The sequence below is a fragment of the Nuphar pumila genome, chromosome 2 (assembly GCF_984573655.1).
Source record: "Nuphar pumila chromosome 2, dmNupPumi1.hap1.1, whole genome shotgun sequence".
In the NCBI taxonomy this organism is placed as follows: Eukaryota; Viridiplantae; Streptophyta; class Magnoliopsida; order Nymphaeales; family Nymphaeaceae; genus Nuphar; species Nuphar pumila.
Genome location: NC_143250.1, coordinates 30423261 through 30450669, shown reverse-complemented (window position 1 = coordinate 30450669; position 27409 = coordinate 30423261). Strand labels below are relative to the sequence as shown.

Below are 27409 nucleotides of genomic sequence, written 5' to 3'. Positions count from 1 at the left end.
ATATATATATATAATTTATTATAGTATATATAATTGAAACTAAGTCAAACAAGTTAGCTTAGTCTCATCAGTTAGAATTTTAGCCGTTGGGAGGTCGCTCCTCTTCTCTCTTCCTCTATTCTTTCTCTTTCTTCTCTATAAATAGGGGTGGTTGTATACTTTGTAATTTGTGAGAGTGATGGATGGTTTTAAGATTTATGTGTGTATTTTAGTGTATTGTAGTGAGGATTAAATGCAATTTTATTTTGTATTTTTAATGTTCTTTATTAATGAAGTTATTTAATCACATTCAAAATGTGTTTGATTTTAGTTCTGTTTTTGTCCAAATGTATTATATTCTTGAATCCATGCCATTTCGTGATAGGGTTGCTTCACCAATTTTCAATAGGATATATATATATATATATATATATATATATATATATATATATATATATATGATAATGTTTTAGCAATGGTGCCATTACGTACAAACACCTCTAAATCTCCCATGCAAGTTGTTTTGATCCAATTCGACTTCGTGGATGGATTCATCATGTTAAAAATAATTTGTATCATGTTTTTTTAATGAGACAATTTTATGAGCCGGGAAAGTACCAAACATTGTAGACCGTCGATATTTGAAGCCTTATAAGATCCTACCTACACATCCTAATCAGATATTTCAAGAGTTGATTCCCACTAAGTGAAACATGTAAATGAGTTGATTCCCACTAAGTGAAACATGTAAATAATATACTTAAGGTTAGTTTCATGAAAAACAACCAAAAATATGAAAAAAAGATGTGCTTGTATGTAATGGCAGCAATAGCATCTAAAGGCCCGCATTTGGATCACTAGATTTCAACATGCGCGCATTTTTTTTTCAGCAATAAAAAGTCGATGGCAGTACTTGCACCAAAAATTTATTATTTAAATAAACATATTTTTGTCTGCTAAAAATGATCTAAGGGCCCAATCCTAGTAAGTTTACCATGCTAAGCACATGTTGTCCACTCCAAACAATTTGCACCTATGAGTTTCTAGAAGAGTTGTCAGTCAGAAAAAACGAGAGCGAAAAGCAATTCGGAAAGCAGAAGCAAAAAATGAGGCACTTTCAAAATTTTAGAAAATGAAAAGTGCAGGACGATTTAGAAGTGAACCAGGAATCATCTCGAAAGTGACCTAGGAAGTGAGAGAGAAGCAAGGAAAAAGCAAAAAAAGAGAAAAAAGAAAGAAAAAATAAAAATAAAAACACAAAAAAAAAATGAAAAAAGAAAAGAAAGTGAGGGGGGAGCGAGCTTCCCCTAAATGGGAAGTGTGCTTCCCCTAAATTAGGAAGCACATTTCTCCTAAATAAGAAGCGCACTTCTCAAATTCTTTTGGTGCTTCCCGATATGTTTTGGAAGTGTCATGTTTCACGCTTCCCCGTGCCCTATAGCACTTCAGGTAACCCTGGTTTCAAGGTTGATTCTACCTACAAACTCAAATACATGAGTGAGAGACCCTCTGTTAATCACTTTTCTTGCTTTAAATTTATTAATTTGATGAAAGAAAACATAAATGACAAGCATGTGATATGCCATTACACATACTACACTAGCAGTTGCTTATTCAAATCAACATCACGACTCCATGATTCAAATGGTGAACCTGTTATCGGTATCTGCTATTGCAACCGGTGTCAGTATAGGAGCGTAACTACTTTATGGTGAAACATGTGATCACATTCTCACAAGTTTGACCTTACTTTCTCAATTAGTTGTCTTCTAAGGATCTTTCCAGAAGCTGACTTTGGCACAGCATTAATAAATGAAACTCTCCGCAATCTTTTGAAAGGTGCAACCTGTGTCAAATATCACAATCTTAACAGCGATAACAAGTTTTAAATTTAACTGTTGTGCACAACAAGGAAAAGATGCATGCAAAACTAACTCATGTAATTAGCATTTCACAGGCTTGCATTGGTTGCACATGCGTGTGTGGATAAGCATGTGCTGGTGCAAATTCATGGCCCTCACTTGGGTTCACAAGCTAGCACCACTAATCACATAAACTTCTAGGTCATCATCTTATTACCTGTTTTGCGACAAATTCTTGGACGTCTACTTCAGTTAAAGAGCTCTTAGGAGAGCGCACCACATAAGCAATTGGAACTTCACCAGCTTCTGCATCAGGAAAGCTACATAAAAGTGAAAGAAAAGGTTAAGTCCTTGAAAATCTTATAAACCTAACAATTTATACAAATTCAGTAAAATGACATGCTCGGTAACTTTGGCATCAAATCTGAAGAACTGTACTTACGGAATGACAACAGCATCTAATATTTCAGTATGTGAAAGAAGTATGCCCTCAAGCTCAGCAGGCGCAACCTAAAAGCAAAATGGAGTTAACAAGACCTGATTTTATGCAAGTAGCTTGAAGCACTTTTAACTACAAAAGTGCAGAATTTCCTTCATCAGTTGCTTACATAAATATCAAAGGGAGGCTGTAAGAGAAGAGCTACATGTTTTTATCAAGGATGGCATTGCTAGTATGTTAGTAAACCTCCTTTTGGATTGTTAACTAGCAAATGGCCTAGGGTTGCTGGATTGGTAATTAATGTTAGCAAAACACAGTAATGTGGGTACAGGATAATATACATGCAGTATTTTTTCGGAAAATATTCTGACGATGCCTTTCTATGTAATCAAGTAAATAATATCTCCCTCACATGTCAATATCTGTTTAAATAATTTTCTAATATAAGATTATGTAAAAATAACTGATTACATGCAATGAATGTTATGGACATCTGCACTTGTATTCACTTTTCTATTGATGTTAAGGGACTTAAAAGCATGTCCATGAAAATGATCCTCAATGATAGTGGGAATCATTTGTCCTCTGCCAACCTATTTCTGCAGATTGGCTAGTTATGTTTTTAGCACGATTTAAGTTCACTATCTTTTGTAGCCCTAACAATAAGTAAAAAAAAAATCAAAATCATCAAGACTGACCAGTCATCACAATAAAATTTGTTTGCAGATATGTTCATAAAATTATATCCATGTAAGACTGATGATTTAGACAAACTCACAGTAAAGAATAATAGGGTGTGGGTGGCTTGAGAACAATACACTGATTTGTAATGAAAAGAGGCGGAAGCTCCAATGGAGTAAAAAGCACTCTTTAAGAGTGACCTTAAGAGCCAAGAACACAAACACTATAAGTGCACACATAAAACTCTCAAAAGTAGAAAATGACTTAAAGTCATAAGTTGGATTTATAGAAGAAAGGAAGAGAAGGGTGAAAACCCAATGCTTACAAGAGGAGAATACCTCCTCTATTTATAGAGGAGGGAGGCTCAAAGAAGGGATAACAAGGGGGCTCCCTTGTCGTTGGGAGCCCCAACGGTCAGAAATCTGACCGTTGGGGCCCCAACGACTACAAGTGTGGGGCCCTTGTGGTCTTACAAAAAGGGGAAAAATAAAAAAGAAAAAAGTAAAAAAGAAAAAGAAAAAAAGGAAAAAAGGAAAAAATACATTGTAGTTTTACAAGAATACCCTTATCGGGTATTTCACTAAAAAGGAAACTGTATATATATACATATATGTATATATATACTTATATATATACGAATGTATATATATATATATAAGTATATGTATATATATATATATAGATATACATATTTTAACACGTCCCCTCAAACTTTACGGGGAGAAGACCGAAAGTTTGCTAAGAAGAAACATAAATCGTGGAGTTGGGAGCGCCTTGGTGAAGAAGTCAGCTAGTTGATACTCTGAAGTAACATATGGTAATGAGATAGTCCCTCTGAGATATTCGTCTCGAACATAATGACAATCCATTTCGATATGCTTGGTCCGCTCATGAAGGTGTGATTGCTGGCAATGTATGTCGCACTTTTGTTATCACAACAGAGCTTGGTGGGAGTGGAAATGGGGACGCCCATGTCACCAAGGAGACTCCTGAGCCATACGATTTCCATAGTTGTCATTACCATGGCCTGATATTCAGCTTCAGTGGATGACAGTGAAACCTTCTGCTGCTTCTTGCATCTCCACGAAATGAGGGATTCACCTAAAAAAATACAAAGACCTGTTATTGAGATACGATCATTAGGATTTCCTCCCTAGTCAGCATCAGTAAAAGCAGTTAAGTCAAGAGATGAGAAAGAGGATAAGAGTCCCTTGCTATGTCACAGGGATTCGGCTAGCAGGGTGCCGCACCCGTGTCGACGCGACTCGACGCGGGTGCGGGTGCGGCACCGGGTGCGGTCAACCCGATCCTGGGTGCGTTGACCGCACTTAGGATCATTTATGTCCTTTTTTTTTGGATTTTTTTTTTAAAAATTGCCCTATGAAATGGGCTGCGAATTTTTTTTTAAAAAAAAATCTGCTGACAGCAGTTGTCAGCTGCTGTCAGCTCCTGACTTTTCAATGATGGTGGTAGCCTTGCTTGTGCTATCGTGCAGCTGTATATAAAAAAAAAATCTGCTGCTGACAGCTGCTGTCAGCTCCTAACTTTTCAATGATGGTGGTAGCCTTGCTTGTGCTATCGTGCAGCTGTATATAAAAAAAAAATCTGCTGACAGCTTGTGCTATCGTGCAGCTGTATATAAAAAAAAATCTGCTGTCAGCTGCTGACAGTTGCTGTCAGCTCCTGACAGCTGCTGTCAGCTCCTGACAGCTGCTGACAGCTGCTGTCAGCTGCTGACAGCTGCTGTCAGCTCCTGACTTTTCAATGATGGTGGTAGCCTTGCTTGTGCTATCGTGTAAAATTTGAAAAAACCCGCCCCCCGACATATATATATATATATATATATATATATATATATATATATATATATATATATATATATATATATATATATTTACATTTTTGCCCCTGCCGCACCTGAGTTTTTTGGAAGTGCCGAATCCCCGCACCTGCACCCGCACCCATGTGACATAGGTCCCTTGGATATAATATTTTTGATATATCGCACAATTCTCATTACGGCTGCCATATGAACCGAAGTAGGTGCATGCTCAAACTGGCTTCCTGCATGAACCGCATGAGCTATATCTGGACGTGTGATGGATAGATAGGTGAGAGATCCGATTAATTGATGGTAGGGGGTTGGATCCTCAAGAAAAACACCATCTCCAAGTCTCAGTTTTGCATTAATAACTTAAGGAGTCTCAACTTTCTTTTCATCAGATATTCCTGATTTGGTACAAATTTCTGCAGCTAATTTCATTTAAGATAGGATGTATCATCGCGGGGAATAAGTCACTTCAATCCCTAAAAAATATCTCAAATATCCAAGGTCAGACATATCAAAAGTTTCTTTTAACATAGACTTTACATCATTTACTCCCTTTTTGTCATTCTCAGTGATGATCATATCATCAACATACAGTAAAAGCATAATAATGGAGTCACCTGTCCTTTTAACAAAAAGAGCAGTGTCAGTATAGCAAGAAGAAAATCCTAAATTGATTAATACATTACTAAACCTATCATACCAAGCTTTAGGAGCTTGCTTAAGTCCATATAAAGCCTTTTTTAATTTCAAAATTTTTCCATTTAAATTCATACCTGGAGGCGGTTCCATATAAACTTCTTCATTTAAATTACCATTCAAAAAGGCATTTTTGACATCAAGTTGAAAGATTGACCATTTTTTAACAGAGGCTATAGCAATAAGAGCTCGAACACTAGTCATTCGAGCAACTGGGGCAAAAGTTTCATCATAATCTACCCCATACTCTTGGGCATATCTCTTGGCTACCAACCTAGCCTTATATCTTTCCAATGAACCATTACTCTTAGTTTTTACTTTAAAAACCCATCTACATCTAATGAGTTTCTTGCCATTGGGAGGATCAATGATTTCCCAAGTTTGCACCCTTTTAAGAGCATTAAGTTCTAGTTCCATAGCTTCATTCCAATGAGCATATTGTTTAGCATCATTGTAATGAGATGGTTCATGAAAAGAGTGAAGAGCAAGTAGGCATGCTCGAAAGTTAGGAGAAAAAGAATCATAAGAAACAAATCTATTGGGTATTTTGGAAATCCGATTTGATTTTCTTTGAGAGGTCGCTTCGATTGACTCACTTTGGGAAAATTTTTCTAGGGCACAAGGAGAATTTCTTTCATTCCTTCTAGAATAGACTTGTATTTGTCTTGAAACATTTTCTTCTAAGTTTTGATCATCATTTGGATGTTCAAAATGATTTTCACCAAAGGGTTCACTAGGATCAATAGGATCATCTATGATGTTTTCTTGAGGCAATAAGTCAAATAAAAAAGAATAATCAATATTTTCATTTGGTTGGTGCGAAAAACCATTTTCTTCTTCTAGGAATGTGACATCTTTTGAGATATAAAGTTTGTTTTTGAATATGTCAAAACATCTATAACCTTTTTGTTTTTCGCCATATCCCAAGAAAATACATTCAATAGCCCTAGGAGAAAGTTTATCATTTTTGTGAGTTAGAACAAAGCATTTACATCAAAAAATCCTTAGTCTTTTATAATCGGGAGACATATTGTAAAGTTTTTCAAATGGAGAAAGATTTTTCAAAGAGGATGAAGGGGTCCTATTGATAAGATATGTTGAGGTTAGAACCGCTTCGGCCCAAAAAGATTTTGGGATATTTTTTGAAATTAATAACGTTCTTGTAGTTTCTATTATGTGTCTATGTTTTCTTTCCGCAAGACCATTTTGTTGCGGAGTGTTGGAACAAGAACGTTGATGACAAATTCCATTTTCTTTTAAATAGCTTTGAAAATCATTGGACATATATTCGCCTCCCGAATCGGACGTAAGAATAGATAGATTTCCCAAAAATTGATTTTTAACCATTGCATGGAATTCTTTAAAGAAGGAGAAAACTTCGGATTTGCGACTTAGGAAGTAAATCCATGTGAATCGAGTGAAGTCATCAATAAAGACCACATAATACGAAAATCCTCCTTTAGACAAGATAGGGGAAGGTCCCCACACATCGGAATGAACAAGTTCAAATGGCCGAGTGATAAAGTAACTTCTTCGAGGAAATGGAGTAGATTTAAATTTCCCAAAAATGCAATCTTTACAAGTCATGTGATTGTCTTTACAAGTATTGTTCAAAAACGGAAAAGAGACATTTTTACAAAATTTGGATGACCAAGTCTCTCATGCCAAATTCCAATACTTTTGTCTTTTACAAGATTGCAAGAAGATTTATATGAAAGAGACAAAAAGTCCATAAAATAGAGATCACCCCTTCTATGGCCTTGCCCAATCAGCTTCCCTGACTGGAGATCCTGCACGGTGCAATCTTTAGGTGAGAAAGAGACTTGATATCCATGATCGGTGATTTGAGAAACGGAAAAAAGATTTAAATTAATTTTTGGAACGATTCTTACTTTAGGAACGAAATTTTTTTGAGAATTTTTAAAATCAAGTGTTCCAATACTTTTAATTTTCAATGATGTTCCATCGGCCGTTGAAACATAAGAGGATATGTGTTCGGAAAAAACATTTGAAAGAGAGTTTTTATGAGATGTCATATGAAAAGAAGCACCGGAGTCTAGTATCCACATACCTAGAGGTGATGAAGAATAGGCGATGGCGGATCCGGATGTTGAGAAAGAAGTCTTGAGAAGATGTTGGTGAACTTCGGAGATGTGATTAAGAGTCTCTTTGATATCTCCCTCTTTGGCATTTTCTTCTTCTTTCTTTGGAGAATTTTCTTCAACCGCGGCTACTTTTCCTTTAAGTTTGGGACAAACCGGTCTAATGTGTCCCGGTTCATTACAATAATGGCATATTATTCTCTTTCTAGGCCCATTACTATTTTTGTTGAAGTGAGGAGGTCTATAGACTTTAACATTTGATCCGGGCCTAGTAACAGCCAAAACTTCATCATTCTTAATGCTTAAGCCAAGTCGAGTTTCCTCTTGGCATATTTCGGCGAGGGCATCTTCAATAGGTAAGGCTTTGCTTCTATGGAGAAGAGATGCCTTAACTTGTTCAAATTCCGGGCGAAGACCATGAAGAAATTAAAAGAAGTGCTCTTTTTCAATTTGTTCCCTTCTTAATTCAATATCTTCCGGAGCCACCCATTTAGGCTCAAGAAGAGCAAGTACATCCCAAAGAGGGGTTAGAGAGCTAAAATAATCCCGAACACTCATATCCATTTGTTTGGTGAAACGGATTTTTTCTTGACAAAAAAATTGTCGAGCAAGATCCTTTTGGGTATACATACCCTTAAGGAAAAACCATGCCTCATTGGCTCTTCTAAATTTGGCAATATTAGCACAATTTTTAAGGTCAACATTGTTCATAAACCATGCCAAAATTTTGGCATGGTTACTTTCCCAATCCTCAACTTTGGATTGATGGTCATTGATAGCTTTAATGCGCTCATCGCCATCCAAAGCTTTTTCAATCTCATTTTCGATTTTAGTGAGAACAAGAGAGGGTTCGGGAGTAGTTCCCATAACAAAACCCCAAAGTTTCTTACCTCTTAGATGATTTTCCATTGCGGAGGCCCACATGAGATAGTTGGACCCAATTAGCTTAAAAGAAAGCTCCACTTTAGAATCACGTTCCATCGGCACCAAATCCTTCCTTTCTTCTTAAAATTTGAGAAGCACACGTTCCAAGATAATAAAGAGAAGCCCAATCACCAACCGAGCTCTGATACCATGTAATGAAAAGAGGCGGAACTCCAATGGAGTAAAAAGCACTCTTTAAGAGTGACCTTAAGAGCCAAGAACACAAACACTATAAGTGCACACACAAAACTCTCAAAAGTAGAAAATGACTTAAAGTCATAAGTTGGATTTATAGAAGAAAGGAAGAGAAGGGTGAAAACCCAATGCTTACAAGAGGAGAATACCTCCTCTATTTATAGAGGAGGGAGGCTCAAAGAAGGGACCACAAGGGGGCTCCCTTAGTCGTTGGGAGCCCCAACGGTCAGAAATCTGACCGTTGGGGCCCCAACGACTACAAGTGTGGGGCCCTTGTGGTCTTACAAAAAGGGGAAAAATAAAAAAGAAAAAAGTAAAAAGAAAAAGAAAAAAAGGAAAAAAGAAAAAAAGGAAAAAATACATTGTGGTTTTACAAGAATACCCCTATCGGGTATTTCACTAAAAAGGAAACTGTATATATATACATATATGTATATATATATACTTATATATATACGAATGTATATATATATAAGTATATGTATATATATATATATATACATATTTTAACATGACTGTCCATTAACAGGCCATGAGAGATGACCCTGTATTATTGTTGCCTACACAACTTTAAACAGAGTAACACATGGTGATCTGACTAGGCTATGCTATACAAGATCTGTTTAAAGTTTTTTATGGGTTAGTAGTTAATGCTCAAGTATAGTATTCAGTTGATGAATCTAAACCTGTGTTAACTGCAACGCCCCAAAATCCTGAACTTGTAATCTTTTACGAGAAATTTAAATGCTTTGCAATCAATCATTTTCAGAATTTAAAATGACAGTTCAGCGAAAAAATAGTGTTTGAAATAACAAGTCAACGAACCTTGAGCGCATTACAGGTGAACTTTCCTTTACACAATAGATTTATATCTCCATATAAGCATTGAAACCACATAGATTCAAAACAAGGTTTTTGATAATTAAAGTTTATATAAAAGAGAAATTTCAAAAGAAACCCTTATGCAAAATTTCAAAACGTGCGCAGAAGCGAAACATCAGAGAAAGAGTGAGATCTTGATATCATCACATCATTATGGTATCGCCTGTCATACCGACCTAATCATCACCTGTACCCTATAAAACGAGTCAGACTTATAAAAATCTGGTAGGTGAATAGATATCAAAATTTAGAACAAGACTAACATATGCGTTATTCCTTTCATGATGTGCAGTTTAAAATAAATAAAATGAGTATGATGATCTTGTTTCGATAATTACCTGTCCTGAGGGTATGCACAGGAAAACATAGAAATAACTAAGACTATATGGGGGTTTGTTATTGTATGTATTTTGATACCTCAGACAACTAGCTGAGTCCGCTCTTAAGGGGACGACAAATGACTGAGAGAAAAATCTCCAGAGACAACTTGTTCAAGGAGATGCATCCGAACTTCTGCAGAAGTCATTGAGATCTACCACATAAGATAATTTTTGGTAGCCCAATCACCTAACTCCGATGACCGAGGACAATGAGTCATTGCTATTCAAGGAGCATAGTTGTTAACAATTTGTTCATCAGAGTTTTTGTACCATCTCATCCTCTCTTTTGACAGAACCAGAAAGATGAATGGATATGTCAGGTTCTATTTTAATTAATGACTCATTCTTCATGCTCTGGTCTTTTAAACCAAATCGAGCATCTTGCTTGTGAAGGCGATCATCACCATTTATGCGATTTTCTTTTAATCATCGTGCATTTTCATGCAACGAGGTTAACATAAACCTCCTGCCCAATCATCGTAGTACTAACATGTTGTGCATGTCTGATAGTACCATAACAATGAGAGGGATATCGGTTTCTCGAAAAGAAACCCAAACATTTATTTAGAAATTTCAATGTTTCATGCTTTAGACCGAAGAATATCAGAGTCATTTCGGATACCAAAGAAAAGGACCAGATGTACGTACCACCTAGGGTTACATAGTCGATGCCTTTTTGTTACGCAAGTTTAAGGAAAAAACTCGATTGCGAATATGCAAACGCCAAATACTTGTTTTATTTTTTCGAGACAACGAATAATACGAGCTTGAAATCTCGCATGTGAAAACCTTTTAAAAATAGAAAATTGGCGAGGATACACAAATCTGCGGCTTTAAATGCACGCGTAATCTTAAGTAGGCAGAAGTACGTGAAACTGTATACCTTATAAAGTTATATATATATATATGTATATAGAATACATATATAATAAAGCATAAGTTTGTGCACATTGCAGTGTGACAACAAAGTAAATGACATAAAGCAAGGCTTGATGTGCGAAACCATATATCGATCTAAACAAATTGCGTAAGCGATGCACAATGTACGAAACCGTACATCGGCTAAATAAATTACGTAAGTGATGCACAATGTACGAAATCGTACATTGGCTAAATAAACTGCATAAGCGATGTGTGATGTACGAAACCGCACATCAGTTAAATAAATTGCATAAGCAATGCACGATGTACGAAACCGTACATCGGCTAAACAAATTGCGTAAGCGATGCACAATATACGAAACCGTACATCGGCTAAATAAATTGCGTAAGTGATGTGCGATGTACGAAACTGCACATCGGCTAAATAAATTGTGTAAGCGATGCACAATGTATGAAGCCATACATAAGCTAAATAAATTACGTAAGGAGTAGCCTGTGCACATTATAGCATGGCGGCAAAGTAAATAACATAATTTAAATATACAAAAATACACAAAACTGCGTCCTTGGGTTAAAAGCATATATATATATATATAATGTTAGAAGTATTCCATCATTTGTTCTCGTAATGCAACTTTCTCCTAACTCAGAGACGGTCTGACTCGCCAACGATTCCGAGCGTAGGTTCTTAAGGGCTTGTGTCTTGGTAAGCATGTCTTGTCTGTTGCACTTATGTGGTGCGCTAAAAGATATTTTATCGTGTTGCGAAAAGAACGACGCAACAAACTTAATTTAACAAAATAAGCGACGTTTGTGTCGTAAGGGTCAAACTCAACTGATCAGACCGAACTGACCTCGGTTCATGTGCAAAGGAGGAAGGAGGGCAGGCTTGGTAATAGGAAAAAGAGAGCAACGATTTGTCATACTTCCACTACCAACAACGAGAAAAATGCACGATTGAGCCGGGCTCAGTTTTTACCAACAGAGCCGACCTGGTTTGAAATTATGGACCAAGCTGAGCACGGTTTGGCAGGCTGTGCAAACCGAGGGAGGGGGTGGGTTTGGTGGTCAGGCCGAGCCCGACCTGGTCCCATTTCGCGACAAGACCGAGTCTTGCTCGATCCACCTAGGGGGAGGCGAGAGGTCCGACAGCCCGGTGCAGACGGTAGGAGCAAAGGCAGGGGTAGAAGGTGGGTGGCAGCTTCAGCCGCCCACCTGGTCGGTATCCCAAGGCCACAACAGCAACCAGCGGTTGCTGCTGTCCTCTGAGAAAACAGGGGAAGGAGAAGAGAAGAGGGTGCTCGGCACCCTCTCTCCTAGTGAGCCAGAGCCACCATCGCAGGTGGCTTTGGTCTGCCAGTAGAATCAGGGAAGAGGAAACAAAGAGGGAGGTGGAGTCGGTTGCCTCAAGCGGTAGGGGAGAGGCGACACCAGGGTGGTGTCGTTGCTCAGGGAGTCGTCGGGTAGTCCTGGCGACAGAAGTGGTGGCCCATGGCTAGAGAACCGAAGTGAGGGTGTTCGTCAACACTCTCATAGCAAATGATGAGAGATGGTGAGCAACAAGAGGGAGAGAGACTTACAGGGAGAGATGGGTCTCCGGCGAGGTGTAGAGACAGGGTGTCGGGGTTATGTGCACCGACATGAGAAAGAGGGAGACGAGGCAGGAGGGGTGGAGGAGGTTTCAGCAGGGAGAGAGAGATGAGGTAGGAGATGGTTGCACCATCGAGAAGAGAGAGATTCGGGAAATTACAGTGAGAGAGAGGTGGCGGGAGGTGATTTCGGCGAGGGTCCGGTGAAGGTCCAGTGAGGGTTCGGCGAGGGTCAAGCGAAGATGGGGCGTTGGGGTGAGCAGGGGTTGGGCTTCGGCTGTTTTAAAAAAAGACCCCCCCCCCCTGTGGGGGGTTTAAATAGCACACACGGGGGTGTGTCGACCCGGATACGGTCGGATCCAACCTGGATCCAAAACACCTTTTTTTTTGTAAAAACCACGAGTCTTACGTTAACAAGCAAGTGCTTTGCTTTGTTTAGAGTAACCACTTTCAGTGCTGGATAAAAAATATTTCTATTCTTTTATTTAAGAAAGACTGGAACAAGGACATGTAACCCATTTCATGTTAACCAAGGCAATGTGGTTTCGTTGGTCATAGTTTATTGAAGAGATTTAAAGTGATTCTCAAAGTAGTACAGATTTTATGATAATTTCAAAGAGTTCTGAAGAATTACAAAATAACCCATTGGGTCTTTCAGGTCCATTTGGAACTTAGGTTTCTAAAACAAATTGCTCATACCTTTTACATAAGATTACAACATCGAATTTCAGATATGTTTTACTTTATTTTCTAAAATTGCTTGACCTCACATCCATCTGTTGATGTTTGATTCATACTAGATGTTTGGATATATTTATTATTTGGTAAACATATAGGCTAAATAAGATCCATACCAATCAAATTTTGGTCTTAGTTCAGTACTTGAACTTAAAATTGTATGCATAATTGTTTGAATTTATCCTAGCTAATGTTAGGCCCTATGTCACACGGACTCGGCTCCAAGGTCGCCGCACCCGCGTCGACACGCACCGACACGGGTGCGGACACGGGTGCGGCTCGGACTCGGTCAACCCGACCCTGGGTGTGGTCAACGCACCCAGGGTCATTTTGGTCCATTTTTTGGAAAAAAAAATTTTTTTGAAATTTTTTTTTTGAAATTTTCTGGGCTACAGCTGTAAGGAAAAAAACCCATCACAACTAAAAAACCTGTACACTTTCAAGTTTTAAGTACAGAATGGGCACAACTCAAGTTTTTGTGGTTTTTTCCTGTACGAAGAAAGTGAATTATTACAGTGTATGAAGAAAGTGCCCAAAATTGAATTATTCTTGTATGAAAAAAGTGTACAGAATGCCTTCACAACTCATCACCTGTCCCCTAATGGGCACAACTTTGACCGAGTCTTATATATATATATATATATATATATATATATATATATATATATTTTTTTTTTAATATATATATATATATAGCCGAGTCCCCGTGTCCAAAATTTTTGAAATTGCGCCGCACCCGTGTCGCACCCGCACCCGCACCTGCACCCGCACCCGCACCCATGTGACATAGGTTAGGCCAGACTTGGCTATGTTAGATAGGTCAAGTTTAGTGAGCACAGGCTTAATTATACACTGGAAAATCGGATGATAACTACATTGGTTTTAGAGGAGGCAACTGCAGTTACTTGATCCAAATTATCTATCTATAGAAAAGGGATAAGGACCTCGCATAGTATGAACTTCTAACACACTCCTAATCCAGAAATAACATAAACACATCATAAATAGAACTTAGGGTTTTCTATTAAGCATCATACTTTTATATATCCTCTATCGCACAAATCCAGTTTATGCAGCCATACTTTATTTATTTTCATTCTCATTGTTTTAAGTTTCAGAAAATGAAAAGAGTTTCAAATCTGAATATCTAACAGATTGAGTAATCGTCATACACTTTATTTGATTTTAAATCCACGTTCTTAGCCACCAGCTTCATGTCTTAATGTAGACTCAAGACTTCATGGCTAAAACTGACTGATTGACCCAACAGATGTATATTTCATGATTATATGGATTATTACTAGATTTGTAGTGCCTGAGGCCCTGAATACATAAACACACAAAGCTCTAGAAGTGAGTCAATGTTTTCAGCTATAGGACATAGATTCAATGACAATACTGCATGTATTGATTCAATGACTATAGTGCATGTATAAAGTTTTCTCTGGAAGATATCTGATAATATTATATTTTATGTCCAACTCACATGCAAAGTTCTTCAAAAATTAAAAGATGCACAATGAAGTAACAATTGGAAAATATTAGGCTCTGTTTGGGAGCCCGTATTGGGAGGGAGATGGGAAAAGCAATGAGAAGGATGATGAGGGGGACAATGGGAGCAGATTTCAAAACAACATCCTTGCAAGGATGTAGTTGAATTTGAAGATGGAAGGGATTTGGCAAGCCAAAACCCCTCCCAATCCAAATATGAGACACCATATGCTAGAGACCAGTAGGGATTGCGGAAATCCTTGACTCCCCTCCCAACAAAGTCTCCTAGACAGAGCCTTTGCAATGTAAAAATACTATCTTCCAAGATGTGAAAATCATAATCTTCACTACATAACAATGTAACCACTTCCAACAAACAAATCAATAGGCCAAGCAGATGAAGAATCAAATAACGCACCAAACCAACTCAAGCAAAAATAAACTGAAGCAGCATTGAAAGAATGATGTTGGATCAAAGGACTCTGACCATCCACATCTAAAAATTGCAATTACTTTGATAGTTATTCTGCATTGTCAGAAATTGTGACGATTTTCAATCTCTTGTTGGCTAGAAGCGGGATAAAAAAACATGATGAAAACAAGGAATAAAACTATATTGATTCATGACAGCTTGTTTATACAATTGGAAAAAAGTAATTCAAAAAAAGGAACCACAATCATCGATTACGAAAAAGAGGTCACAATTCCATTGATAAGGCACCCATCTACATAGGTGGTGCATGCCAAATACCACATGCAAGTCCTTCTGCTATTTTTCAAATAGCTACATGCTCAAACCTACACACACATACATGAGACATACACACATGCCCTCACGCACACACCCACATGGATACTCATTTTTACTCCCATATTGATCCGTTATATACTAGTCACGCAGGAAACCTCATGAACACACATGGATACTCATTTTTACTCCCGTACACAGTTGATGGCATCATACCTATAAGATATGAAGCTATCCAAATAAATTCAGCACAAAATTTCTTTGAAATGAAACTTCAAGAAAGATCTAGTAGTTATTAAATCAATTTGCTTAGGGTCTATGAACAATATTGTTGATATTCATTACCTTTGGAACAAGGAAATTTTAAAATGTGTTGCTATTTCTCCTCAATACTCTGAACATATAGTTTAACAGCCTAGAAAATTGTGTGTAGACATAAGGTGTGAAATAGAAAAAATATCAAGCAGTCAAAATGATTTATTATAAAATGTTCAAAGAATATCTTGTATTATCATAAAAAAAGATTGATCAAAGTGTGGAATTACTAGGTTGCACATAATTTTCAGGATTATTTAATAAAAAAGTAAAGCATATTCACTTAGCTTTAGTGCCGGTTGTCTTTGTTTTTTTTTTCCAGTGTCACCAAAGTATATATCCTAGTGAACACTACTGTTGCAAACCTGAATCTTTAGAAGTAGCCAATGCATGATAAACAATAGAGTTAGGAGCCCGTTTGTGTGAAATACTAGAGTTGCATATCCCCATCCAAATAATGAATGCCTTCATAATATTAGTGCACAACTATGGAAGTATCTACCTTAAAAATGTTAATGAAAATAGACAACTTTTGCTACAAACAACCAATTATATGTTCAAATTTATACCTGAAAGCCTTTGTATTTGATAAGTTCTTTTATCCTATCAACAACAAACAATCTTCCTTCATCATCAACATACCCCAAGTCTCCTGTGTGCACCCAGCCTTGCTTATCTATAGTCGATTCAGTGGCTTTTGGGTTGTTCAAGTATCCTGAGCATTTAAATTGCAAGAAGCAAAGGAGCAACATTAGATTATCTGAAGACAGAAAAAATAGATTATGCTGAATGCAAAACAGGTAAAAAAAAATACAAGAGTTTAAGAATTTGTTTAGGAACCAAGCTATATAGTAGAAAATATTCAAGACAAAATTTTGGTTGTCTTCAAAGCAAGCAGAGCTTCCTGCCCGCAAAGGCCAAGGCAAAACAACTTTTATAGTGCAAAAATCCATCTGCAACTAATCACCTGATGATAGAAATTGAGTATGAGAGCTCTTCAACTGCTTGGATGTAATGCAGCCCGAACCCCAAAACAGTCTAAGCTAGTTCAATCATCACTATAAAGAGCTATGATCCAGTATGAGAGGCAAGAGCAGACCCCAGTTCATTCAGAGACATGATATATAATAAAGATAGCAATATGTTATTCCCAAACGAGGGATTACAGCAACTCCATTAGCTAAGGGTTTTAGGTTTAATTTGAACAAACAACCCAAAGTCATAATTATAATGGAGTTTACTTTCATCCAAATTAGCTGCATTTGGTGTATGGCACTTTTCCAAGGGTTAACTGTAATATTGTAATTTATTTATGCAAATGATATCAAATGTTATGTGGAGTGATATGGTTCAATAAGAATGTAATAAATGATTTTACTAAAACAAGCAATAAATAAATGCAAATAAGAGATTACAATTGTTACCATCTTTTTCTCTTGAGGACTTGACAATGAATAAAACAGAAGAATCATTCTCCTCCCTCTCCTCCTTTGGGATGTTCTATCAAGTTTCATATTAAGAATGCCCAAGTTGTGAGTGTTAAATATTGTATTTTTCATATATATATATAATAGTAATCATATAATATGTATATATGTATATACGTATATTTATGGTAGATTGTACTTTAGGACTGCTTACATGCATCAGCATGGGTATTTTCACCAAGACCTTAAGCCAGGTGAATTTTCCTTTTGCATTTGTTCATTTTTAAAGAAATGGATGACTTGTTGGTTATTGAATGTCTGATTCTGCAGTGATTCCTCACGAAGGTTTGCACTCCCCATCATTTAAGATCACCGTATTGTAGGAGTCTGCTAATAAGTATATCTGGGATTGAGAGTGATCAATTAAAGCTCATTGAATGAGTGATACCTGAAGCAAGATTATTATTTTGTCTTCACAAAACATTTTTCCTGGTGGTTAGGAATTACTGAAATACATAAAAAATATAGTATATATATATATTTGTATATTGGAGCTTTCAGAAAATGATTGTATGTGTGTTGGTGTCACCAAGAGTCAGACATGGACATGGGTTGCTAGTAAAAGTGTCCAAGTAACACAAGTTTTATCCTCTATGTATGAAACTGCTGCATTGATTTGATCCACCATATTCATGCAAAGTTTTGCTGCTACAGGGCCTTATTTTTGTCAGGATTTCCTTTGAATCTAAAATATCTCAACCATACTTATCTAATCAATAAGCAGCTCCTCAAAATGCAAGTTCCTTTATTTTGAGAATTTTGACTTCAACTTTATATTGAAGTTCCTTTTCCGTATGTCATAGTGGTAAAACACAAAGATGCCACCTTTTCTTGAGGATCTACAGGATATTCTGAATTTGAAGCCTTATTTGTTGGATATTGATTAGTGCAAACTTGTATTTGGTTTGTTGACCTTGTTGCAGCAGAGTGCATTTATCATCTCTAGGAATTTTGAGCTCCTGTGGGACCACTGAGTTATTCAGCCTATGAGTGTGTACACTCATCTAATTGTATTGCATGTCCTTACAGATCTTGATGCAAATTCCTCTGCTTTTAGTCTGCTCTAGCTGCCTCTGTTTTGTGAATCCTTTTTGCAAAATAAATGCTGAAGGTTGTTAGTGTTCTAGAGTTTGAAACAAAAAATCCAATGATTATTCACCTACCAACTAATCAATAATTGAAAAAAGAATGGAGCTTAAGAAGTAAATCTGTGCTTTCTGGAAGATCAGTATACCATACTCGTTTTACACTATAATTTTACATTTGGATACACATTAATATTAAAATATTTGCAATATTGGTCAATATTACATTATTATCTCATTTACCAAATTTTAGCATGCTTGAATACCAAAACTGTTGCAGGATAACAGTAGGGACAGCTCACTGTAGTGAAATGATATCCAAGAGGGAAGGTCTCAAATGCCACTTATGGGCAAGAACACAAGTGCAACAGAGCACTCACAATGAGCACACAAGAGAGAATCACTCACAATATTAAAAATAATAATTTTATTAATATGAAAAAGCATCAAGAATAATGCCTTAAAGAGAGAGAGATATCCCATTATATATATAAAGGAGAGAAAAGGCTAGCCATTAGACTAGTCTAATGGCTAGCTATTCCTAGCTATTTTTTGAAATATAACAAATAATAAAAAAACAAATAAAATGAAAAACAACAAAAAAGAAAAATACATTCAGGAAATAATTATCTATGTATTTATTATGTATACATAAATTTATGTATGTATATATATATATATATATATATATATATATATATACAACAACAACAACAACAACAACTACGCCTTCATCCCAAAACAATTGGGGTCAGCGATATGAACCAAAAAAGAAATTCATTTTGGGTCTTCCACATGAATCCTTTTCCTCCAATCATTTCTATCCAACGCCATGTCCTCGGTGAGGTTCAAAGCATTCATATCCTTTCCTATCATCTCCATCCAAGTCTTCCTAGGCCTACCCCGACCTCTTTTAACTAATATATTTTCCCATTTCTCCAACCTTCTAACTGGAGCATCATTAGGCCTTCGCCGAATATGTCCAAACCACCGTAAACGATTCTCTCGCATCTTATTTTCAATGGGTGCAACACCTACCTTCTTACGTATCTCTTCGTTCCGAATCTTATCTTTTATTGTATTTCCACACATCCATCTAAGCATCCGCATCTCAGCTACACTCATTTTTTGAATATGATGTCTCTTGGCAGCCCAACATTCCGTACCATATAGTAAAGCGGGTCTAATAGTCGTCCTATAAAACTTTCCCTTCAACCGCAATGGCATTCTACGATCGCACAGCACTCCAGTAGCACTTTTCCATATCATCCACCCAACCTTTATCCTATGATTTACATCTCCATCAATTTCTCCATACTTTTGAATGATGGATCCCAAATATTTGAAATAATCATTCACCGGTATATCTTGCTCACCAAGCTTCACTACACTCCCATCCCTACTTCGTTGCTTACTAAACCGACATTCCATATATATATATATATATATATATATATATATGTGTGTGTGTGTGTGTGTGTGTGTGTGTGTGTGTGTATGTGTGCCTGCCTATGCCAGCTTAAACTAGTCTTAGAACCTGCAGCTGGATGTAGATGTAGTTTGGGCTCCAGTATTGGACCACTTATCTATACTGCTGTAGCTTGTTTAATGATGCAGCTGCACAATAATCTTGAAGAAGGTACATCCTCGAACTTCCAAGGATTAACCTTTTAAGTCTCTTCCCAGCTTTATTGCCTCAACTGTTTCATCCTATGTACATTGATATAGCCCTTAGTTTGGAGTCGTCAAAGCCTAAAAAATTAGATATGAATATGGACCATATTAATTTTCAATGTTTTATCACATGTTTGTAAACCAAGCCCCACAAACATGATCTCCATAGTTTAGTTAGTAGAAAAAGAAACGAGTTGAAGTAACTAAATATTAACATCCCATATTGTACCAATACTTTATAATGAAGATAACTAAGTATCTTCATCAAAATAATTCAACATAAAGCAGGTTTTCTAGCAGAGAAGAAATGGTAAACATATCTATAGGCTCAAATTAAGCAAAAAACATCTATGACTTTTTTAAATAATCCATACATACATATACGTACATACATTCATGCATATATATAGGGTTAATATTTGCTACTCTCGTGGGTAAAGAACTCCCTAGTAAAACACTGTAATATTTTAATTTTTTAAATGTTTTTTATACATCTGACCGTCCAGATGTGATCTACATGTTTGGGTTAGTAGAAATCAGTGATTGAATCATGTTATTCCAATGTGTATGTAAGATTTCATAGGGATTGAAAAATCAATGGCCTGCAATGTATCAAATTTTCAACCCTCATAAAATCATGTTTCTACATCAAAAAACTACAATCCAAGAGTCGATTCCTATTATTTTGACCATGACACATTCGTGGGGTCAGATTTGGTTAAAAAAACCTCCCTCTATGAGTTCCAACTAGGGGGTTCCTTACCCACGAGAGTAGCAAGTGCTATATATATATATATTATTGAGGAATGTAGTATATTGTATCATTTCTATGTTGCCTCCTTGTATATTTCATTGTTTATAGGGGTATTCTTGTATTTTTAATCTTTTTGTTGCAAGAGTCAAGCTAGAAGTCTATTTGTGTCATTTTTCTAATAGTTTGTTAGTGAAGGGGGATCAACCCCTTATATTGTTGTATCTTTTTCTTTTGCCAACTAATGAAGTTTATCTTCTCATCTTCTTCTTTGCTCTCTTTTGGTTGGAACTAACGACGAATTTTCCAAATTGCCACTTCTTGATGGCGTTTTGATCATTCAATCAGTTGAAACATTGTGGATATTCATATAAAGGCTTTAAAGTTAGATGAACCAATATATGTGTAGGTGTACATACATATATGTACATAGTGTGTGTATGAGAATATTATATCATGTCATTAGCACCTTACTGTCCAGTGGACCCAACCGACTTTTAACAAATTTTTTAATGCCATATAGATCAAGCCTAAAGATATGATCTATACAGTTTGTTTAGAAAGAAACATGTTTTGGATTCTACAGTTGCAAAGTGTAAAAAGTTTTTAAAGAGCTTCGAAAATCAATGGCACACAATGCACTGAAATTTCATAATTAAAATTTTTTGGATTCTACATTGTAACGACTTGATCCAGAGTGCATTTACAACAAACGAACCATGCAGAACACACACACATGTAGGAATGCCATTGACAAGTTGGTTGTATTGTGATTTGTGAAGGGTTAGCATGAAATTCTACCTTGCATCATGTTTGGACCCCGAATCCATATTTCACCCAATTGATTAGGAGGCAGAGGCTTCGACCTTTCCACATCAACAATCTTACATTCAACTCCTGAAGCAAGACCTCCAACAGAACCATAATGGCGAACTCCTTGCCCTGGAGTTTCTAGTGCAGCAATGCCGCAGGACTCTGTCAAACCATATCCCTGAAAGAACAAAAACATAAATGCATCAGGGAAGCAGTGAAATATGCTATGAAACATTTGAGATTCATATAGAGCTACAAAAGCTGGCTCTACATACGTGTCAGTTACTGTGAATAACACTTTAACTTTGGGATAAGCTTGGATCCAGTAAAAATCAGTGGGGCGATAAATAACCCATTTTAATTATGATGGAGCTTTATCTAATTAGTCCAAAGGCATTTGGGATAGAATAACAGAGTATGACACTCAGAAGAAGGGCTGGCTGATTGAAAAGAAATAAATAATTTTTGTTAGCTAGATATGAGACCAAAGAGATCCTAAATGAGTCTTAATGAAAACACATATAATTGTATATACATTGCGAACAGCATAATGATGTCTGTACATCCTGTAGCATTGCCATAATTTGTATCACCTGGAGAAACCCATCAGTATTAGTAATAATATGTAGTATTAGTATAATTGCAATATCTCATAATTTTTAAGCTCAAAAATATAGTTTTTGATTAAATATTTATATTTAATATGACAAAATTGTGAAAAATATTTAAATATGGTTGATGTCAATAGGGGTCTGAACCTGATCCAGGGCCCATTGACAAGATCCATATATGATAAGAAAAATCTGCAAATTTATTTGTTATTAACCTTTAAATTTGAGCGAAATTCGGGTTAAAATCAGGTTAAATTCAAGCAAAATGGATCTAAGACAATAGTTAGATCCGTTTCGAACTGTAGATCTCGTAGGAGATCTGATTTGTTGAAATCAGATATCAGTTGGTTCAGAAAATGTAACTTTTTAAATTGACCGGCTCTATTTTTGGGTCTTTTTCAGTTTGGATCGGAGTCGGCCCGCTCTGTTTACATGTGGATTGATGTCCATATGGATCTTGACTAGTCCCGGATCCATATTGACTAAGTGCCTTGTATGGGCCAAGATCTAATTGAAAATGGATATGGATTTGGATCATGGGTCCAACCCGGACCCATAACCCATCCATACCTTTAAAAAAATGAATTTAAAACTTTAAAGAACATGAAAGTTAAATATGTAATTAAAGAGGAAGTGAAAAGGTAGAACTCTACCCTATTAGAAGTTATCTAGAAAAAATGGTGGGGGGGGGGGGGGGGGGGTGGGGGTCACCTACTAGAGAGCCCCACTCTCTATAAAAAGGAGAAAAACAAGCTCTCTCTCAAAATATGTGCTGAAAAAAAATAGAGAGAGAGAGAGAGGAATAGAAAAAAAAGAGAGAAGAAGAAGAGGCCCTTCAACGTCTCCTCCTCTTTCCTCTAAGCTTTTCATAAATCAAAAATCAAGGTACGGGTATCTCTCCTTATTCAATAGGTAAAGAAGCTAGTTAGATTGAATCAACATGAGGTTAAGAACAAGAGAAAATCTGTGAATCTGAGTATAGATCTGCAGATTTCCGTTCCTTTTCACCATGGCTGTTCTTGCTGATTTGGTTAACCATGTTCCAATTTGGTCATATGATAACCAAAACGTAACCTCTGAAAAAAATCTGGTTTCCTTACATATACATGTTTTTTGTTTTAGTTCCATCAATTGGTGGTTGAACGTGTACCTAAGTCAGACTAGTATTACATTGTCCAAATCGTTATTCACGATCAGGTTTTCTGTTTAGAATTTAAACTCGGTATACCTGTTCATATTGGCCTGCGTGTTTCCTTGGGCTGATTTCAGGTTGGATTGATAGACTATAATCTGTGTTTTTTTTCTGAATCTAGTTTCACACTAAGTGAAGCTCGATTCTGTTGGATCGGTATTTATGATCATAAACAAATATGTTTTGTTATTTTTCTTTTCTGCTGAACATGTGAATAAATAAATATGTTTTTGATGTTTTCTTATCTGCCGATCATGTGCATGAGTTCTGATCATAAACATATATGTTTTGCTGTTTTATTATCTACTGATCATGTGCATGTGCCAATATGTTTTGTTGTTTTTACCGGGCACGTGAATGAATCTGTATGTTGTTGATACTGTCATGCCGCTGCAGCTATATATATATATATATATATATATATATATATAGCTATCACTGTGTTGTTCTTACTTGAGCAGTGACAGTGAGCATGCTGTCAGCATGTCACTGCTCATATATGTGGAGGGACAGCGGACATACTGTCAACATGTCGTGAGCATTCTGCCAGCTTAGTGCTGCTCATATATACGCAGTGACAACATATATTTGACAGTAATTCGCTGCTCATATATGTGCAGCGATAGCGGGTATTATTACTGCATATGTATGTAGCGATGGCAAGTCTGGTACTATTGCTGCATATATGTATGCAGTGACAACAAGTTTATGACATGCATAATGCTGCTCACCTATGTGCTGCAGCTTCAAGCACATTATAGCATGAATAACGCTGTCACAAGTATATATATATATATATATATATATATATATATATATATATATATATATATATATATATATATATATATATATATATATATATATATATATTTGCATTGGTGCTGCAGTCAATGCATTTAAAAATATGATTTTTGTTGCAATTGGAAAATTTGATTGGTTCTAAATATTCATTTAAATCTAAGATGAATAGATGCTGAAACTGGTCGATTATAAAGGCTTGGGTTTTGGCTAATGTGATGAATTTGGAAATATTGCATTCATTTGTTTGCCAAAAACATGCATTGATGATTGTGCGTTGTTAACATAAGTTAGTATATATGCATGATTTATATTCACTGAAATTTTGCAATGACATGAATTATTTATGAGATTAATTAGTAGTTGTGTGTGAACCACTGATGTGTATTGAAACACTAGTGCAAAGAACAATGTGACTACAATAGATGCACAAGCATACAAACAAGAAGCCACTAATGGGCAAAATACAGTAGGCCACAAAGTGGCAAGTGACAATCTAACGGCATGACAGATTTCAACTCAAAAATACCAGATTTTTTTTTAATTAACATCTTAATGATTTTCTTTTTCTTTTCCAAAATGTAATAATGCAACGGTCTCACCAAGAGATACGTCCCAGTCGTATCAAGTACTAGACGACCTGCATAAGTGCAAGCACAAGCGTGTCTTAGACTCCTAGTACCAGAACTAATATGAAATCACCGTCAACAAATCTGATTAAATCATTACATAAAAGAAATTATTAATCTAAGTTTTTTATCATTGGCATTGCCTTAACCGAAATAAGCTCTAAGAAGTTAGCATGAGCATGCACCAGCGTTTAATAGCTCCATAAAATAAAGTTTTAACATAAAGCGTCCACATGACAAAATCCTTAAGTTATTACTTATACGAGCAAACATAGTGAAAAATATTGATTTTTGGAAATCAATTTAATAAATTGGATTTTTGGCTAAATCTCTCGAACATATTACATTTTAAAACATTACTAGTTCATACCAATAAAAGAAATCAACTGAACATGAAATAGTGTCATTTAAGTATCGAACCATTAAGGCAATTGTTCAAATAAATAATCAATTAAATAATCAATAATTGTTGAAATTGAAACGACACAAGTAGCCTTTAGGATCATCGAAATCATCAATCTTCATAGCCCCCTCCAGCATCCTGCACTCGCTCCACAGATCACATATTTGAAAATATTTTATTTTGAAAGCATGAGAATTTGAAGTCTCAGTAAAATTTCCACAGTTAATGCAAGATACGATACATAAAGCTTGCATAATATGCATCAATAGCTAAAGAACTGCATTAACTATCAAAAAAACTGATACACGATTTCACAAAATATTTATGCATTTATAAATCAAGAAAGAAAAACATACACAAATATGATATAACAATTTCAAACATCTATAACATTATTCCAAATAAAATTGAGACATCTATTGATATGTATGAATTCCCATAATCACATAAACATAAATAAAAGTAAAAGAAAGTAAAGTGAAGTGAGCAAGTATTTTATGTTTTAGTTGATTATCAAATGCCTATCGAGTATTCGTAGGACTAACATGAAACAATGTAGACTGCTCGAGTGTTTATTATGCTATGTATTTTAGTTTTCCTGAATAACTGCTGAGTCGTATCACTCAAGAGTGGAGTCAGACCGTAAGAGGTATTGGCGTGCTCCAAGAGAAATCTACCTAAAGGGGGTGGCTTCGTGCCACAATAATGATCATGAGAAGACACGCCCGCTTAGGATATAAGAAGCACTCCTAGTCTTCCTAAATTCTATGGGCTGGAGGACCGTCGAGGCATTGCCCCTCGTTGTATAATAAAAAAGAAATGGATTCTTCGTGGGAAGTGTATGGATCCCAATAAAGGATTTGTCAATATCACTTCCTATCTACCAAGGAGAGGGAGGTTCAGGAAAGAAACTTGAGGGGGTACATGCATTTAAAAAAAGGTAATAGAATCGAATTAAATCCCATTGAAAACTAGTAGATTAAACAATGAACAAGCAATTAGTCACTGCAAAGAATATGTAACAGTAAAAAAAACTTGATAGGCATGCAAGTAAAAACAAGTGTAAAGTGGAAGGAACTCTACCTGACCAATCTCAACCCATGACAAGTTCTTCGAGCACTCCTCCATTACATCCTTCCCCAGAGGCGCAGCGCCACTGACAAGCCTCCTCACCGACGACAGATCGTACTTGCGAACAATCCCCTGTTTCGCGAAGAGGATCACGATCGGCGGCACGAAATACAGGTGCGTGATCCTGTGCTTCTCGATCGACATCAGCACACTCTCCAATTCGAACTTGACCATGCTGACAATGGCGTTCCCCATCTGCAGCTGCGCAAAACAAATGACCGAAAGGCCATAGACATGAAACATGGGCAGAACGCAGAGTATAACGTAATCTCTCTCCCCCTTCTCTCGCTGCTCGGACGTAGCCATCAAGGCGACGGAGATGAAGTTCCTGTGCGTCAAGATCACGCCTTTGCTGGTTCCGGTGGTACCGGAGGAATACAGAAGCGCGGCGGTGTCGGTCTGCCTCACGACGACTTCCGGCGGGTCTCGCCCGGATCCCATCTTCACCAAATCGTCAAAACTCGTGATACCCACATCGGAAACCCCAATTTTCGAGCTCCCCAACATCACGGCAGGAAGGCGCAAGTCCTTAACTTTCTCCCAGAGCGCACGAACGGTGACCACAAGCTTAGAGGACGAATCCTTGGCCTGTTTGGCGATCTCTACGGAAGTGTAGAGCGGATTCACGGTGGTTGCGATGGCACCAAGCGAGAGAGTCCCGAAGAAACAGAGGAGGAACTGAATGGAATTGGGCGAGACGATGAGAACGACGTCGCCTTTCTTGATACCCAACTGGGAGAGGCCGCTGCTGATTCTGGAGACCATGGTCCTGAACTCCTCGAACGACAGGGATTCGCCCGTGTCTGCATCGGCCAACGCGAGCTTGTCGAGGAAGGAGGAGGCGTTCCTGAACATAAAGGAGATCATGTTGGTGTTGGGGTCGGCGGGAAGGACCAGCGGTGCCCTCAGCGACCTGTAGATGCCATCCTCTCCGTATCCGGACGTCTCCATTCTGCAGATGCTGCTGAGAGAGAGAGAGAGAGAGAGAGAGAGAGAGAGAGAGACTACGAGACCAAAATGGGAGGAGGAAGATGAAGAGAGTTTACAGAGTTTGCTCCCGAGTTACCTTCAGCAATCGAACTCCACACATTCCGGGCA

The 27409-nt window shown here is 37.0% G+C and overlaps 1 protein-coding gene across 2 annotated transcripts; it reads right to left on the bottom strand.

Moving 5' to 3' along the window:
- Positions 1-1495: 1495 nt before the first annotated feature.
- LOC149845147 (AMP-dependent synthetase and ligase family protein) lies at positions 1496-27409 on the bottom strand. Of its 2 annotated transcripts, XM_089995552.1 has the most exons (6): positions 26264-27409; positions 21533-21722; positions 16304-16449; positions 2284-2351; positions 2059-2161; positions 1496-1825 (listed from the first exon to the last, which is right to left on the bottom strand). In XM_089995552.1, the coding sequence occupies exons 1-6, from the start codon at positions 27260-27262 to the stop codon at positions 1712-1714; spliced, it is 1620 nt and encodes a 539-aa protein (XP_089851678.1). In that variant the 5' UTR covers positions 27263-27409; the 3' UTR covers positions 1496-1711. The 2 variants fall into 2 exon arrangements, 1 of the variants encoding a protein (XP_089851678.1); XR_016430172.1 differs by lacking the exon at positions 2284-2351.

Coding starts and splice junctions, on each gene's coding strand:
- LOC149845147 (XM_089995552.1), bottom strand. CDS start 27,262: ATGGAGACGTCCGGATACGGAGAGGATGGCATCTACAGGTCGCTGAGG. Junction 16,450..21,532: donor GGGTCCAAACATGATGCAAG/GTAGAATTTCAT, acceptor TTAAATGCTCAG/GATACTTGAACAACCCAAAA. Junction 2,352..16,303: donor TCAAATACAAAGGCTTTCAG/GTATAAATTTGA, acceptor TTTTGCTTTTAG/GTTGCGCCTGCTGAGCTTGA.